Here is a 16109-nt window from a genome sequence, read left to right on the forward strand (position 1 = left end):
TCTATGAGCGTTGTCCTGAGAATACCGACTGATCGTGATAACGCTCTAACCGCACCGCATGCGGCAATGAGTACGTGCACTGTGTTGATTCCGTACCCATCCTGTGCCACTGTTTCCACGGTGGCCTTGGGCGGTCTATCGCCATTTTCCAATCGTGGTAGTGGCTTACTAGGAGTGGGATTCATCGATTCCACTATGTATGGAATTACCCCTTGCTCAACTACTGCTTTCCGGTACTCGTCTTTGAAAAGTGAAATAGCAGCAATGGCTTTTAGCGTACTTTCTCTGACCCTAATTTTATGGGCTAGTAAAGGAGGCTGCCCTTGAGAAACTGCTTTGAAAGTATCCGATCCCATGTTGAGATCGCCTTCCTCATGAGGCGACCAAGTCTCTATCTCTGGCGTCTCTATGACCGGATCGTACGATATCTTCAATAATTTAGCGAGTTTGCCTATAACATGTGCATCAAATGCTGCTTTTTGCAAGATCTCGCTATCAGTCATAAGCAATGACAGCACAGCGGGTGCCATTTCTTTAATAGTCCATTCGAATGTTTGATTTTCCATGTCTGCCAAAAAGTCTTTACCCTTCGCTGGTAGTATGCTGTCGTCAAGCATTCTCACCAAGCGTGGAACCACCGAGAGACCAATGTCTGCTTCTCTAGACTTTTTGGTCAACCCTACCCTGTAGAGAATAGTAAGAACTGACGCTGCCATCAAGCACTCCATGCCGGCTTTGGATCTGAAAAGAACAAGTAGGTAAGGAATGAGAGGACTTTCTTGCTCTTCAGTCTCGGAAGCGGTAGGCTCTGAGGTGACTGCAGCGTCGCCGATGCCGAAATCGCCCCAATTAGAAGCCCCGGCATATTTATTGCCCGAACTTGATCTCCCATTAAGATGCAGGTTTTCTCGTGATCCAGAAGTCCCAAGAGGAGGGAAAGCAGATATCTGAGTACTGGCACTTTTCAATTGCTGAACAGGTACATATGGTAAAAGATAATCGACAGCATTGAGCTGGCTCTGCCGACCACTCAATCCGGCAACAACAAAAGCATTCCAAGCCGTGCGTGTGGACTGAGGGATAACCGTATCTGAGGAAACCGGGAATACCGCAAGAATAGACGGGGAATATAAAAGCTGGGAAGCTCGAAACTTGGAATTGGCAATTATGAGCGAAATTGCCTCCAATAGCAGTGCCAGTGGCACGTTCGACGAGATATCCTTTGGAAAATACTCCGCGAGACCATCTCTCTGGGCGATTGTCTCTGCCCCAGGTATGACAAAGCCTTCACCAACAATATATCCTGCTAGCCTAGTCGCTAATGCGTCTAGAACCCCCGAGGTAGCTAGTATTTGTTGGTATCGTTCTTCCTTGCACAGCTTTGTTACTAACAAGGTTGCCAATGTGACCTGACGTTGAACTATCGCGGAGGTACTTGTCTGGGACAAAATCCGCGAAAGAGCTGCGACATACTGGCGGGTGAAAACCGCGTCTGCGATTGTATCTAAATTGACAGAGTGGAGGCCCGACAATAGCGCTGCACAGTCGGCAAGATTTGAAAGTGCCTGAAGAGAGGATAAGACAAGCTTGGCAGGATTGTTTGAGGGGCATATATTCGATAGAATTGCTGGTAGCGCAGATTGTAGTGGGGTGAAAAAAGAAGGACCTCCTGGAATACATTAGCAACAGTCCGGTAGGTGAGAATAGTACCACTCACCCATTGCTATACTGGCTAGAATCTGTAGGCCCTGTAGTCTCACAGACTCATCCTCGCTCAACGGCCTAGCAGCAAAGCTGTGATCGTGAGCTTTGCCATCATTTCCTGGACTGGCCTTATTGAGTATCAGACGGCTAACAGGTTCTATTATTCCTCCTGCGACCACATGCTGTTTCCTCAGAGGATGCCCAACAATGTCATTCTTCAATGCCCTCAAAACTGCCGTCTGCTCCGCTGCTGTTCTAGCATTTCGAATTTGTGTCATCCACGAATGTCGAGACATGTTGAGAGGAGCTTGGGTCGAGGTCTTAAACGGGGCGCCCAACTGGCCGTGGCAACGTAAGGTGACGGCTGCGACAAGATGCAGGTTTCGAACGGTGTTGAAGCTAGAGGTTGCAGAGTCAATGCGGCTGTAATAAGTATAATGTCGATTATTGGGGGAAGATAATCGTGAATGTTGCCAAAACCGGAGTGTCGCAAGTCATTAATGTGATGGCATCTATGAATGGATCAAAATTACATAGACGGGAGGAGGCCGAGAGCCGGGGTTGAGCAGCAGTGACGCTATTCGCTAATTCTCTTGGTCAGTAGGACCATGATATTTCTTTGTTTTATGCATATCATACACGGTTTTTAGTAATATACTTAGACAAGAATTATGCCTACAAACTTTCGAAGAATCTAATATCACTTTCCTATTCATGGGTCACCTCATTGCTCGACCAGTGAGTTATACCTTCTCTGGTATTTTGGTTGGTCCGGGCGGTGCGGCCGGATCTCAGCCTCGCCTTGTAGCTTGGCGTCATTTTTGGAGGGGCCAAACAATGCCTGGATGGCCAAAATGAGTTTTCCTACGATTTTCAAACATTGCCATGATTACAGTGGTTTCAATGATCTGATTCTACCTCGTCGCGCTATCGATTCCCCTAGTGGCCAGCCTTGTTGTCGATCGTTAATAAACAATTCGAGGCAACCTGAACTATCAAGCAATAAAAACAAAAACTCCGCCTTAACATCAAAAGCAGTCGGCCACGCAATCGAACACCTCTTAAACTTCGACTCCGTCTTCGGTTTGAATCCTTCAAAATTGTCGCGAAAGGAACTCTAGAATCTCCAGCCCAGGACAGTCCAAACGGCCAGTGGAGTTGTATATATTATTACACCTTCGAGGCGCTTCATTACCCCACCCTCGTGCAGATCACTTAGATATTTCCATCTAAGAGACGTTGGGTTATCGAGGGTCTTGATCATGAGAGGAGCTTTGAGACCATGCTGAAGCCTTTGACGCAGCCTCGATCACCAGCTTCTCCAAATTTTCACTATGCGCCTGTCTCGCAATCGTTACCGACTTCTCCTCTCTCCCGAAGGAACTCGGCAAGGTCGCAAGCCTAGACAAACATACAGAGCTCTGTCTAAAAAGTTGCTCCTCCACCTTCTCTTCCTCGAGTACGATATGCCGACGCTAGCACCCAGTGGGAAAGTCCAGTTATGAATTTGAAGAAGGAAATCGCGGACGGGGAATCCATATCTGCGAAACCAGAACCAAAGAGTGCTGTGGCAGCAGAAGTAGAACTATCTAAAGAAGAGCAGGCGAAATTGCTTGAGAAACCTTTACTGGAACCCCAATCTCCAAGTTCCAAAAGGCGTCAATCTCTGACTGGCGCTTCAACGGCCGGCGGCAGTAGTCATAATGTTGCACCCAAGCGTGCTCGCGCAGCCCAAACGGCGGTCAAAATATTACCGATTAAATACGAGTTTTGCGAAGTGGAAGATATGGTAATCCTCATTGCGAACATGATCTCAGAATTGATAGCCACAAATGACGGGCTGCCTCTGCGAACTGGGGTCCTTACGAGGTTTCACTCAAGGTAAGTCCGCTCACAATGCTGTTCATGTCGTTGTCAACTTGCTAATTTGCTACAGGACTCCTCCAGGAATATCTGTTCTTGACTATTTGCAAAGGTTGGCAAAGCACGCAACTTTGACGCCTCCCTTATTACTGTCCATGGTTTACTACATCGATCGGCTATGCTCACTGTACCCTGCTTTCACTGTCACAACTCTGACCATCCATCGATTTCTAATTACTGCGGCGACTGTAGCTGCGAAAGGGCTGTCTGATTCTTTTTGGAACAATGCGACCTATGCTCGCGTTGGAGGTATCAAGCTGGCAGAATTGGGCTTGTTGGAATTGGATTTCTTGTATCGAGTCGATTGGAAGATAGTGCCGAACCCGGAGGTTTTGGTTGACTACTATCGTGGTTTGGTAGAGCGATCGGAAGGATACGAGTTAGATGAGGACGAGTCAAGCTCATTAGACGAAGACGATGAGGACAGTGGCGAAGGGGAAATCAGTGAAATTAAAGATCAAGATCTCAAGTCAGGAGAAGCTACAGACGTACAGTGGAAGGCATGGATGAGTGAGAACTCTTCGCGCACATCGGCTGCGAAGACTGCTATCGAGAAAGAGGTGCAACCATGAAATACATGGATTGTACATGTGATTGGGATATACCCTGGGCTATTTGTCTTGCATTGTCTAGCGTTTTGGTGGCGTTTGGGGGCTCACTTGTACTGTCGTTCAAATCTATGTTGTTGGTTGGGTTTAAAGGGTTCATTTTGTCAGTAGATACGACCTCAAACAACAAACATAAATTTCAGCGCGGGCCACTGTGGTCCTTAAATAATGATTGTAACAAACTTACATTAAAGAACAGTATGCTATTATTGAAATATTTCCAAGTTGTCACTCGAGTGGCTCAACAGCATTAATTTGATAGTACGGCTAAACATCGGTGTCGCAACCAGCCAATGTAGGGGACCAGCTACTTCGTAAAGAGGGTTGGAACATAACAACGTCAAACCATAAGCATGAAGCTCTCCACGCTCGTTTGGGGATTTCTTGCTCCCCTCGCCGTTACGGGGTTAGGCTTTAATAAAGACGAACTGCCCCGCTCAGTTGAAATCTTCGTACAATCCGTTTCCTCAACCTCGTCACCCATATTACCTCTCGCGAGCATCCTATACAACCATGAACTCCGTGACGTCGTCGTCGAGGACTATTCTCATCCAGATCTATCACCCGAGACGAAGCTTCTGCGCGTCGGCGTCTACGATACAGCTACGAAGCGGTGGAAATCTGCTATATCAACGACGAGTGTGGAGAATTTTGGGAAAGGCATCAGACCGACTATCGTTCTGAGCGTGGATCGGAATGGCGAAGTGTTAGGCGCAACTGTAAAAGGTGCTGTTATTGACGCTGGACAAACGAGGGATTTTGGGGCGAAGGCTATGATTGTTACGACGAAGAGAGGGAAGACACCGGAGTTGAATAAGCCAATTGTGCTTAGTAAAGAAGGAACGCTTGAGGAGGAAGTACCAGAGAAGACATTGTTACAGAGGTAAGTTCATGCCATTTAATTGTTATTACTGTTTGAAGCTAACAACCACAGGTATTGGTGGGTTGGATTAGCAGTTGTTATGCTTATGATGACCGCTGGCGGAGGTGAATAGATGGCTCGTGTGCTGATATCCCGAGATTAATGGATTTTTGACGTTACCACTATCACGAGAAAGGATTATTACCTGTCAGTAAGAATATATGGTAGGTCTTAGAAATCATCTCGTCAGAGCCTTCTTGCGTTGCTTTTCGTCTTATAAACGTTCCGTTTCATTACTGAATTCTTTCCACTTTCTATCTTCATCAAACAACTTGCTTGGTCTATGGCGTGTTTTTACGAGAAGTGATGGCGAGGAAACATCCAATCCGATTGCCTAATTTGCTATCTTGCCTGTCAATCCACTGTCCTGCTTGCCAACTTACACTCTCAGGGCGTCAGATACGCAGATAAGCAAGTTTTGGAGTATATTTTCGTGTTTCAACTGCCCAGTAGTCTATGTCTTCCAGTTGTTATGCTAGGGGCCATTGAGCCCTGGGAATCCTATCTCCAGTCTGTAAAGGCAGTTTTAGGTTTCTTGCAATCATCTATCTGTGTCTGAAAATAAATTACTGGATCAAATTGAGGTGTCGAAAGGACTATATGATACCAGATTTGATTGGTGAATAGCTCACCTGTCTCAAACGTTCTCGACACTTCAGCCTGAGGCATAAGTGGAGCGGCATTTCACCCCACCAACCTCGCTCCCTTTTTGAAGGGGTCCTACGCGACTGCCAGTACTCGCGCCCTCACTTCTCCAGTCTATCTCCAGATCACCATTCAAAACACCACAACTTTCAGCGCATTCGAAACAAAAATCGATCTCCAAACCATTACCAAAATGTCTGCCGCAAACGGTTCCGCCATGCAGGTCGATAGCTCAGAAGGAAAGGGTAAAGGCAAGGCCGTCGAGCCAACTACCCAAGAAGTAAACATGGAAGAGGATGACAGCTCAAGCGACGAGGACGTCGAAGTAGGTTTTAACTTCGAATATTGATTGAACACTCAATTGGCTAACACTTCAATCAGGCTGCGCCAGTTGGTAAGGACTGAAATATCCTCGAAGCGCCCAAAACGCAATTTTATTTACATATTCTAGTTGAAGAGGTCGACGACGGCGATGATGAGATCGACGCAAGCAACATTATCACCAGTGGCCGCCGAACTCGGGGTGTTCAAATCGACTTCGCCAAGGCAGCTGCAGAGACACCAGCCGACGACGAAGATGAGGAGGATGACGATGATTTCGAAGAGCCAGTCGATACTGCCGACGAGGACAGCAGGATGGAGGAATAGTTAGGTGCGCCGGAACCTAGGTTGGCTGTCCCCGAGCTTTCGACTTTTTTCGAGGTATAGCGATATATCCAGGGAGATTGGTCGAGGTTGCAAATGTCAAAGACTCGCCATCAACAAGATGTTCCTTCTCTTTTCTCGCCTTTCGCCGAAGTTTAGATGGCCGGCATTTTTCGCGCAAATAAAAATACATTCAGATATGATATCACGAAGCATAGGGACTCGATGAATGATGAGGATTGGACGGTGGCATGGGAGGAACTTTTAGAGATCATCTGTATTGAATACCAAAGCCTACAGCATCTCGAGATATAACAAAAAGTAACAATACCAATTTTCGGCAATCGACTAGCATTCCGTCATTTGCTCCTGTTGTGATACTTTGCTAATATCTTTAAAACGCTCCTGTTCACTTGGCAAATGACTTGTACTATACCAGAGAGTTGTTTCCTGGCTCTAATTGATTTCATAATAGGAAAATCAGTGAACAAAACTATGAGTTCCTCAAGGTACGAGGTTATGAAATTGTCATTGTGACGAATCTCATAACAGTTGCAAGAATTCAAATCCTCGTGAAACCTAATCCAAAAGCCGCAACAAGCCGCATCTTCAACTTGAGTAAGTGAAACCAAATGGACAAATTGACTCTTAAAACGTAAACTTTAAATCTTGAGGCTATATGAATTCATGGTTCATTCTCACCGTTAGGCAACTATAATATCGGCAGGTCACGCGTTTTTAATTACATCGCGACTTTCTTTGTTTTGTCGTCACTGGCTGGGGTTCATGGTGATGATGTCGTGGCTTCTTCTCAACTACAACCCTTATTCTTAAACGACGCGCCCTACAAATAAAGTATTCTTGAAGGGCGTCAAGGGATTGACAGTATTGCGCAAAGAAAACATATTCTGTGAGGAGAATGGCTTCTAGGTTCGTCAAATTCATCCCCGGCCTTGTTTGCATTGCGCAACTCCCCGTCCCAAGCTGTTTCTTGAAACATGTACTTTAGGCATTCATACTAACACCGCATATCAGCAGATTCGGAGGTTCCTCCCTCCACCAACGCGACCCCCGCAGCGCGCTCTTCGAAAACTACAACGGCGGCGCCAGCAACACCGCAGACCGGCGCAACGGCAGCTCCAGTCCAGGAGGATACGGATATAATCCTGGCGGCGGTTATGGATATGCTGGCAAGGGGGGATTAGGCGGGGATTTAAGTAGTGAGAGGGCTTATAGACCTGCGACGCCGAATTCGAGGTATGTGATGTGTTCTGGAGACGGGGAAAGGGGGGGCTGATTAGGGTTTAGGGGACAGTATAGCGACGCGGTGCTTAATGAGCTGGAGAGTCAGAATGATGGACAGGTTGCGGGGATTATGGGGAAAGTGAGGCAGTTGAAAGATGTATGTCCCTTCTCCCCCCTTTCCTACCTCACAGCTTGCTAATTCTTGCCGGTAGATGACCGTAGCCATCGGCGACGAGATCCGCGAATCCTCTGCTCTGGCGGAGAAGATGAATGATTCCTTCGACGGGACACGCCATCGGTTAAAGGGCACGATGAATCGGATGCTGGTAATGGCGCAGAAGACGGGAGTGGGGTGGAAGGTGTGGTTGTTGTTTTTTGCGGCGGTTGGGTTTCTGTTCTTTTATGTTTGGGTGTTTTAGAGGCTGGCTTGGAGAGGGGACAAGGTGGAAAAGATGATGAGAGGTTGGGCGTGTGGAGGGTATGGGATATAATTGCATTTTTTGGGGCGTTTCTGGGTAGGGAGGGGTTGTATTATATCTTTTTCTGATGGCTGCAAAGAAGCACCTTGTTAATATTAAGACTTCTTGTTTTGATTTCAATGATAGAAAGAGTTAGGATGTATTAACTTTATTAGAGAGAGCATTGCAATGCGCTAATTCGGGGTATTTAATATCTATTTATTGCGCTAATTGCAAGCAGTGGTTACCTTGATAGGCGTATTAATCATTAATGAGCTAGTATCGATGCATACTCGAACCTGCGAGTATGAGAACCTTGGCCTATAGTCCTCGGCCATGCTTCCAATACCACTGACCTATCGCCCAAATCGTCTTTGCTGGGGACTACTTCCGACTTGGCTACTACCATTCGACAGCACGCTGCTTAAATCCATACTGTTCTGAGTTCCATCACTTCTCACCAGACTCGACGCTGCTGGATATCGCGCTTGAGGTAGATTTCCCTCATCAACACTTTCATCCTCCTCTTCACTACTGCTCAGTTCATCTTCCGTGTCGGTATGTTCATAGCCCTCGTCTGCTTCTGGAATATCTGCATCAAGATCCGCATCCATACCCATATCCTCATCGTGATTCAGATGACTATCATCGTGGACTAAGTCTTCCTCTTGTAACATCTGCGAGCCGTCTTCTCCATCAATGGTTGAATCACCATCTCCGCCGAATTGGGGATCCCCGGCTGCTTCTCCACGTATAAGTGCCTCTCTGTAGACATCGTCAGGCATCCTAGAGGCCAAAACCCCACGAGGAACATCCTCAATTTCATTATCAATATCTTCATCCTCATCGGTCTCATCAGCATCATCATAAGTGAGTGCAGTCGTATCAGCTTCCGGAACATCATCATCCAGATCCCTCGCTTCATCCATTTCCCCATCCATGCCCTCCCCTTGCAGTAATCCCTCCGCAGCACTCGCCTCAGCCTCCGCCAACTCTTGCGCCAATTGCTCTCGTCTCAACGCCTCTTGATGTTCTTCCATCTCCCGCTTCTCTTCGCGGAGCTGGTGCAGCGATTTAGGGATGCCCGGGGGCTTGATCCATGAATTGCCATAGTTCTGGATGTTCTGTTTGCGCCGCTCGATGTATTCTTCGTCCTGGCGCAACCGAGCGAGAGGGTGTCTATGCAAGCCATGATTGCGACGATGAGGATTGGGTTGGCCGTTCTGGCCTTGGGTGTTGGGTCCGAAGTGATCAGGGTTGGGCTCGGTGTGTTGGGTGGAATTGGGTGAGTTGTTGGAGGTGTACCAGAGAGTGTAGGACTAGATGGGAGGTATCAGTTGTTGTCTTGGGGGGGAGCAGAAAATACTCACATCTTGTGGAGCGAGACTTGGTAGAGATAGCATGGCTGATGAATAGATGGTGGAATGGTGGTTCGTTAGTAGTATTTACGGTGTTCGGCGCAAACAAAGTAAATAATGTCGTTGTTTTGTTCGGAAAAGGAGGGGTCCCCGCCAACGCGGTCGAACCAAGAGCTGACGCGTCGAAATTCCGAATTCAACTTCACAGTTCTCTTTCCACCAATTGTTCAATTTAGGCGGTATATAATAATATGGTATGCACAATACTTCTCTGGTTTGTTGAGGCATATATAACCAATTCCATCGATGAAAAGATATCGGTTTGGTATTATCTAACCTTTCTATAGGTGACGAAGCTTCTAGTACGACAAGAGTCCTACCTACTTGGTAAGGCGTCCCCTTGTTACTAGGACCGACGACTATGCAGAACAGAATCCTGCTACAGGGTTGCCTTACATTTGTCTTTTTCTACGGTCAAATCTTACTCGAGTATCTCGATTTCTATTCTCGTTGGCATCCGCCTTCTATTCGCAAGGCACTCGTCGCAGCAGTTATTGTGTCGAACAAAAGAGCAATTGGACGCTGTGTTCGCTATTAATCGAATTCGCACTCGGATTCGACTCTTCATGGACTGCTTAAGAAGCCACACATCCTGTTCCTCATACTTTTGGCGAGAGCTATCATGAAAGAATGAGGTTGGTAATTATGCCGAGTTCTCTGGGCGTATTACGACCTTGCAAGCGCACAGCATGTTAACCAGTGTTGAATGCTTCCTTTTCCGAGACTTGGGACCTTCGTAGAATCTTTGTACGAGACGATTCGGGCACTCCTTCATGCTTCTCTTTTCTCTTTTCTAAAACAAGGCTGTCTATCCATACCTTGCGCGTAGGTGTTCATGCTCTCGTTTTGGATATGTTTGTCGTTGACAACAATGTGGCATGGCCAACCCTTCGTGCTTACGACCTGAATCTGCTACGGAAATTCAGCCGACCATGATTAGGGTTTATATGTTTCCTTCCTGTCCATTCTTGTTTGCTGTTTGTATTTCTTAGCCCAACTTTGACACATCCTATGGTACACGCAACGAGCTCTTCCGTCCAACGTTGTCGGACACTTCCGCGTCTGTTTACAGCTTCCTACAACACCCGACGTCTGGGTGCAAATTCCGTCGGTCACGGGGAGAGCTCTCACCAGGATTTCCATATTGGGGTGACACGATGAGACGTCGGATCTGATTTGTGTCTCCCGATAAAAGCGTGGGGCGTGCCGGCCAGCATTAAATGACGGATTGTCGACCAGGGCATACCCCTCTTTGCTAGGACAGCTGTCTAATCTCGACTATCCAGCGGCTGTGAATGGCCACAACTCAGAGCTCTGCTAGCATGTGTCATTTTGGTTGTCCTTCTGGCTGCGGGGACCCCTGAAAAGAAAAATATTTCGCTGCTGGCGCTTGGACAATCCGCGTCCACCGCATGCCCCTCCATCACCAAGCTCTGCCCGTCGTCAAGGAACATCCCCTCGGCGAACGCTTGAGCAACAGACGACCATGATGCCGGTGTCCCACGAAAACACCATTCGCCAATGAGAGCCGCTCTTTTACAACATTTCGTTGGTGAGCTGTGCATTTCAAAGCCCGCTTACCACCAGGCAAACGGCGATATCGGCTCCCCTACTGCAACCTTTCCAATGCTGGTATTTCTTGAGCAGTCCAAGCAGGGCTGCTATTCGTCCTGCTGCCCTTCTCTTCTGCACGTTTATGCAAATCACGACATCAAGACCGAGTTGCATCGAACTGCAGATGGTTGTGGTAACTCTCTGTGTGGGGTGCGTTCTGAACCTTGCCCAAAAAGCGTTCAAGGCTACCAAGCCCGCTGTCAATCAACACTGCATCAGACATAGCAGCAAACAAGAGTCTCAAATCCACAGGCGAACGCAAGAGGACTTGTCACCACTGTGATGATCAATGATGTCGGACTCTAGCGGCAGTGGTACGGTTCTGGGGCTGAGACACAGCTAGAGACTTTTTTGAATTTGTGTAAAGACATAGATACCTGCTGCTTGACGCCGCCAACTGAGGTCAATACGAATATCTGTTGAAACAAATATTAATTGTCTGGCAACCTTAATCTCCTGGATCGTTATGTAAGTAACACTAGTCTTGGGTAGCCACAACTCCAATCCGGTACAGGCCGATGGGAGGAGGAGCCAGGCCAGGCAAACTCGAATCAGACGAGTACTAGCTTCATCAACCCACTACTCTCCCATGCCATAAAGAGATCCGCTGCCTGGCCACGCACCAGCCGCGGGAAGAAAGACTAGAAAACAATAAAACCCTTCGCTCCCCCTCAGATTTCCCGTTTTTGACTTTTCCTGCTGATACACTGTGTACTCGCTTGCCTTCGTTCTCCAACAACGCCCGTCTTGCGTTGCTAAACAATCGCCTCCTTGTACTGTCGCAAACACATCCAGCTGGGAGTGAAGCATTGTAAGTTACCTGCGTGATGAATCCCACGTCTGTCTATCTCTGCCCGGAAGCGTTCGCATTATCGACCACACATACGTCCGATTCATATGGCCCGCCAATCGCACCGTTATCGTCACTTAGCAGAACACCAGCATTATCATCGTCATGCAACCGGCCATTTCGGAGTCGTATTCGCGACGAGCGATCAAATTCCCCTTCTGGTACTGCCAACCAGAATGGTTTCATCCTCTCCATTGTGCAGATGTGCAATTTGATCTGCCGTTGCGAGCGTGGGCAAAAGTTCATCTCATCTATCGACGTTGACTATGGCGGCGATCCGATTCACTGCCGGGAGCTACTGGGTCTAACAATCCTCGGCTCGCAACTAGCCAATTACAAGCGCTTCATAGTTCATTTCTCATTTTCGCCCACGTCTTAGTCTTGGACCCAGTTCATTTTTCTTTGACCAAATTACTGACTTGTACATCTCTCAAGACCAGGCGCGAGCATTACGAGATCATTCTTTTACGAGGCACGCACGATCCGAGATACCCCTCATTATTCCGTGCGAAGCATTCATTTCTGAAATCGCCGTTTCTTTGCCTGCTATGGCAAAAGTCGACGATTTCAACGATAGACAAGACGAAATCGACGCTCAGAACGAGCCATATCATCCTTATGAATATCAGACGGAGGAAAATGAGTCGTGGGCAGGCGCCCTGCCTGTGAAGCAGTATGTGAATTCAAAACCTCAAAGCTGGAAAATGCTAACATCAGTGACAGAGGTCTATATGATCCTGGGCTTGAAAAGGATGCATGCGGAGTAGGATTTGCATGGTATGCTTCCTCTCAGCGAAGCTTGTGTGACTCGGAACGGAACTGACAGACTTCTCAGTAACATCAAGGGCAAGGCGAGCCACAAGATTGTCAGCGATGGTATGCCTCCTACCCCTCCATTGACGTGGGGCGATTATCTAATGCTTGCCTTCTACAGCGCGAAACCTCCTCTGTAACATGACCCATCGGGGTGCGGTGGGTTCCGATGCACGAGATGGAGATGGGGCGGGAGTTATGACTTCGATTCCTCACAAGTTTTTCATCAAGAATTTCGAGCGCGAACAGGATATCAAGCTTCCTCCATTGGGGCAATATGCGGTGGGAAATCTCTTCTTCAAACCAGATGAGGAAACTCTGCAAGAATCAAAGAGACAATTGGAAGAGATCTCTGAATCTCTAGGCTTGAGAGTTTTGGGATGGCGAGAGCCTCCCAAGGATTCCACTCTTCTTGGTCCCGCTGCTGCTTCCCGTGAGCCTATTATTTTGCAGCCATTCGTTGTGCTAGCATCTGCATATGGCTATGGCAAATCGCCAGAGACTACAGACCCCCAACATTTTGATGAGAAATATTTCGAAAGACAGCTCTACGTATTGCGAAAGCGTGCCACCCATACCATAGGACTTCACAACTGGTTTTATTTGTGTTCGCTTTCTAACAAGAATATCGTTTACAAAGGCCAGTTGGCCCCCGTCCAGGTTTATCAATACTATTATGATTTGGTAAATGCCGACTACGAAGCCCACTTTGCCCTCGTCCACTCCCGGTTCTCGACGAATACCTTTCCGTCCTGGGACCGTGCTCAACCACTGCGTTGGGCAGCACACAATGGTATGGATATTCGTAAAGTCCTGTGCAAAATTACAATTACTAACGATGCCTGTAAATAGGTGAAATCAATACCCTACGGGGTAATAAGAACTGGATGCGCGCTCGTGAGGGTGTTATGCGGTCTGACGTTTTTGGCGATGAGATGGAACAGCTCTATCCGATTGTTGAAGATGGAGGCTCTGACTCTGCTGCGTTCGATAATGTTCTCGAGTTGCTGACCATCAATGGTGTTTTATCTTTGCCAGAAGCTGTCATGCTTATGGTTCCAGAAGCATGGCAAGACAACGCGGCAATGGACCCAGCAAAAGCTGCATTCTATGAATGGGCTGCATGCCAAATGGAGCCTTGGGATGGACCCGCACTTTTCACATTTGCTGATGGCAGATACTGCGGTGCAAACTTGGACCGAAATGGTCTCCGACCTTGCAGATACTATGTGATGGATGATGACAGAATCATTTGTGCGTCTGAAGTTGGTACCATTCAGGTTGATCCAGAGAGAGTTATCCTTAAAGGTCGTCTTCAGCCAGGAAAGATGCTGCTTGTGGATACCCTCGCTGGTCGCATCATTGATGATTCCGAACTCAAGAGCAAAGTCGCCAACAGGCACAACTTCCGAAACTGGCTAGAGAAGGAGTTGATTAGCTTGCCAAAGGTTCACGAGACCCTCATTACCCGTGGCTCCGTTGATCTTGCGGCAAAGCCTGATACTGCTACAATCCAAGAGGATGCTCTGCTGAAGGCGTTCGGCTACTCTTTCGAGCAGGTCAGTTTGTTGTTGGGACCAATGGCATCTGACGAAAAGGAGGCACTTGGATCTATGGGCAATGATGCGCCTTTGGCATGCTTAGCACAAGCTCCGAGACTGCTTTACGAATACTTCAGACAGCTCTTCGCACAAGTCACCAATCCTCCAATCGATCCCATTCGAGAGGCCATTGTCATGTCCTTGGAATGTTATGTCGGTCCTCAAGGTAATCTTCTGGAGATGGACTCTTCCCAGTGCGCACGATTGTTACTGCCAACCCCAGTGTTGTCAATTCCTGAGTTTAACGCGCTGAAGAACATTAACAAGCTACACTCTAGCTGGACCGTGAAGGTTATTGACTTGACTTTCCCTAAGTCTGAAGGCGTCCAGGGTTACATCAACCATCTTGACTACATCTGCGACCAAGCCACAGCCGCGATCGAGAACAAGGACCGTATCATTATCCTCTCTGACCGAGCAACGTCCGCCGATCGTGTCCCGGTATCTGCTCTCCTTGCCTCCGGTATGGTTCATCATCACTTGGTGAACAACAAGTGGCGATCTCTTGCTGCATTGGTTCTAGAGACCGCCGAAGCTCGTGAGGTTCATCACATGTGCGTGTTGTTGGGATATGGTGCTGATGCAATCAATCCATATCTTGCCATGGAATGTATCTTGAAGCTGAACCGCGAGGGTCTCATCAGGAAGAAGCTTAGTGATGATGATTTGATTCGTAACTACAAGTACTCTGCTGACGGTGGTATTCTCAAAGTCATGAGTAAGATGGGCATTTCCACGCTTGCCAGTTATAAGGGCGCCCAAATTTTTGAAGCTCTTGGAGTTGATGACACTGTTGTTGACCGATGCTTCAAAGGGACAGCAACAAGAATTAAGGGTATCACCTTTGAGCTCATTGCCGAGGATGCCTTCCGATTTCACGAAAAGGGATTCCCGTCCCGCTACACTGTCAGCATCCCTGGTCTTGTAGAATCAGGTGAGTATCATTGGCGGGATGGTGGAGAGCCGCACATCAACGATCCTACTTCAATTGCCAACATTCAAGACGCCGTTCGTACCAAGAACGATAAGTCATACGAGGCATACTCACTTTCTGAGTACGAGCAGATCAAAGCCTGCACTCTCCGCGGGCTGCTTGATTTCAATTTCGAAGATAGCTCCCCTGTGCCGATCGATCAGGTCGAGCCATGGACCGAAATCGTCCGCAGATTCTGCACTGGTGCCATGTCTTACGGTTCCATCTCTATGGAGTCTCACTCCACGCTTGCTGTAGCTATGAACCGTCTTGGTGGCAAGTCGAACACCGGTGAAGGTGGTGAAGATCCTGAACGTTCTGAGAGGATGACGAATGGAGATACCATGAGATCAGCGATTAAGCAGGTCGCTTCGGGTCGATTCGGAGTTACATCCAACTATTTGGCTGATTCGGATGAGATTCAGATCAAGATGGCCCAGGGCGCCAAGCCTGGAGAGGGAGGTGAGCTTCCCGGTCACAAAGTATCAAAGTCTATTGCGCGTACACGTCACTCGACCCCAGGCGTTGGTCTCATCTCGCCACCACCTCACCACGATATTTACTCTATCGAGGATTTGAAGCAATTGATCTATGATCTAAAGTGCTCCAACCCACGTGCTAGAGTATCTGTCAAGCTTGTCTCTGAGACTGGTGTCGGTATTGTTGCTTCTGGTGTCGCTAAAGCCAAGG

General features: G+C 47.8%; 7 protein-coding genes across 7 annotated transcripts in view; 5 read left to right on the plus strand and 2 right to left on the minus strand.

Moving 5' to 3' along the window:
• GLAREA_03046 (ARM repeat-containing protein) overlaps nucleotides 1-2000 on the minus strand; it is a gene marked incomplete at both ends in the record, with an annotated part of 4686 nt that extends 2686 nt beyond the window's left edge. The window contains 2 exons of the mRNA XM_008088131.1: nucleotides 26-1669; nucleotides 1718-2000. Coding sequence (XP_008086322.1) covers nucleotides 26-1669; nucleotides 1718-2000 — 1927 coding nt within the window. The remainder of the gene's footprint in view (nucleotides 1-25; nucleotides 1670-1717) is intronic.
• A 1205-nt stretch (nucleotides 2001-3205) lies between these two features.
• GLAREA_03047 (uncharacterized protein) lies at nucleotides 3206-4199 on the plus strand (the record flags this gene model as incomplete). The annotated part of the gene is made up of 2 exons (XM_008088132.1): nucleotides 3206-3585; nucleotides 3641-4199. The coding sequence occupies 2 exons, from the start codon at nucleotides 3206-3208 to the stop codon at nucleotides 4197-4199; spliced, it is 939 nt and encodes a 312-aa protein (XP_008086323.1).
• Nucleotides 4200-4588: 389 nt separating this feature from the next.
• Nucleotides 4589-5230, plus strand: GLAREA_03048 (uncharacterized protein; the record flags this gene model as incomplete). The annotated part of the gene is made up of 2 exons (XM_008088133.1): nucleotides 4589-5118; nucleotides 5170-5230. 2 exons carry the CDS (start codon nucleotides 4589-4591, stop codon nucleotides 5228-5230), a joined length of 591 nt encoding a protein of 196 aa, XP_008086324.1.
• A 765-nt stretch (nucleotides 5231-5995) lies between these two features.
• On the plus strand, nucleotides 5996-6207 carry GLAREA_03049 (uncharacterized protein; the record flags this gene model as incomplete). Its single annotated transcript, XM_008088134.1, has 2 exons — nucleotides 5996-6127; nucleotides 6184-6207. The coding sequence occupies 2 exons, from the start codon at nucleotides 5996-5998 to the stop codon at nucleotides 6205-6207; spliced, it is 156 nt and encodes a 51-aa protein (XP_008086325.1).
• Nucleotides 6208-7366: 1159 nt separating this feature from the next.
• GLAREA_03050 (ER-golgi SNARE complex subunit Bet1, putative) lies at nucleotides 7367-8111 on the plus strand (the record flags this gene model as incomplete). Its single annotated transcript, XM_008088135.1, has 4 exons — nucleotides 7367-7377; nucleotides 7483-7704; nucleotides 7756-7849; nucleotides 7905-8111. The coding sequence occupies 4 exons, from the start codon at nucleotides 7367-7369 to the stop codon at nucleotides 8109-8111; spliced, it is 534 nt and encodes a 177-aa protein (XP_008086326.1).
• Nucleotides 8112-8506: 395 nt separating this feature from the next.
• On the minus strand, nucleotides 8507-9553 carry GLAREA_03051 (uncharacterized protein; the record flags this gene model as incomplete). The annotated part of the gene is made up of 2 exons (XM_008088136.1): nucleotides 8507-9469; nucleotides 9521-9553. The coding sequence occupies 2 exons, from the start codon at nucleotides 9551-9553 to the stop codon at nucleotides 8507-8509; spliced, it is 996 nt and encodes a 331-aa protein (XP_008086327.1).
• Nucleotides 9554-12580: 3027 nt separating this feature from the next.
• Nucleotides 12581-16109, plus strand: part of GLAREA_03052 (FMN-linked oxidoreductase) — a gene marked incomplete at both ends in the record, with an annotated part of 8208 nt that continues 4679 nt past the window's right edge. Inside the window, 5 exons of the mRNA XM_008088137.1 lie at nucleotides 12581-12705; nucleotides 12756-12809; nucleotides 12868-12908; nucleotides 12967-13638; nucleotides 13698-16091. Of these exons, the coding sequence (XP_008086328.1) occupies nucleotides 12581-12705; nucleotides 12756-12809; nucleotides 12868-12908; nucleotides 12967-13638; nucleotides 13698-16091 (3286 nt within the window). The remainder of the gene's footprint in view (nucleotides 12706-12755; nucleotides 12810-12867; nucleotides 12909-12966; nucleotides 13639-13697; nucleotides 16092-16109) is intronic.

This window comes from Glarea lozoyensis, assembly GCF_000409485.1.
Source record: "Glarea lozoyensis ATCC 20868 chromosome Unknown GLAREA6, whole genome shotgun sequence".
In the NCBI taxonomy this organism is placed as follows: Eukaryota; Fungi; Ascomycota; class Leotiomycetes; order Helotiales; family Helotiaceae; genus Glarea; species Glarea lozoyensis.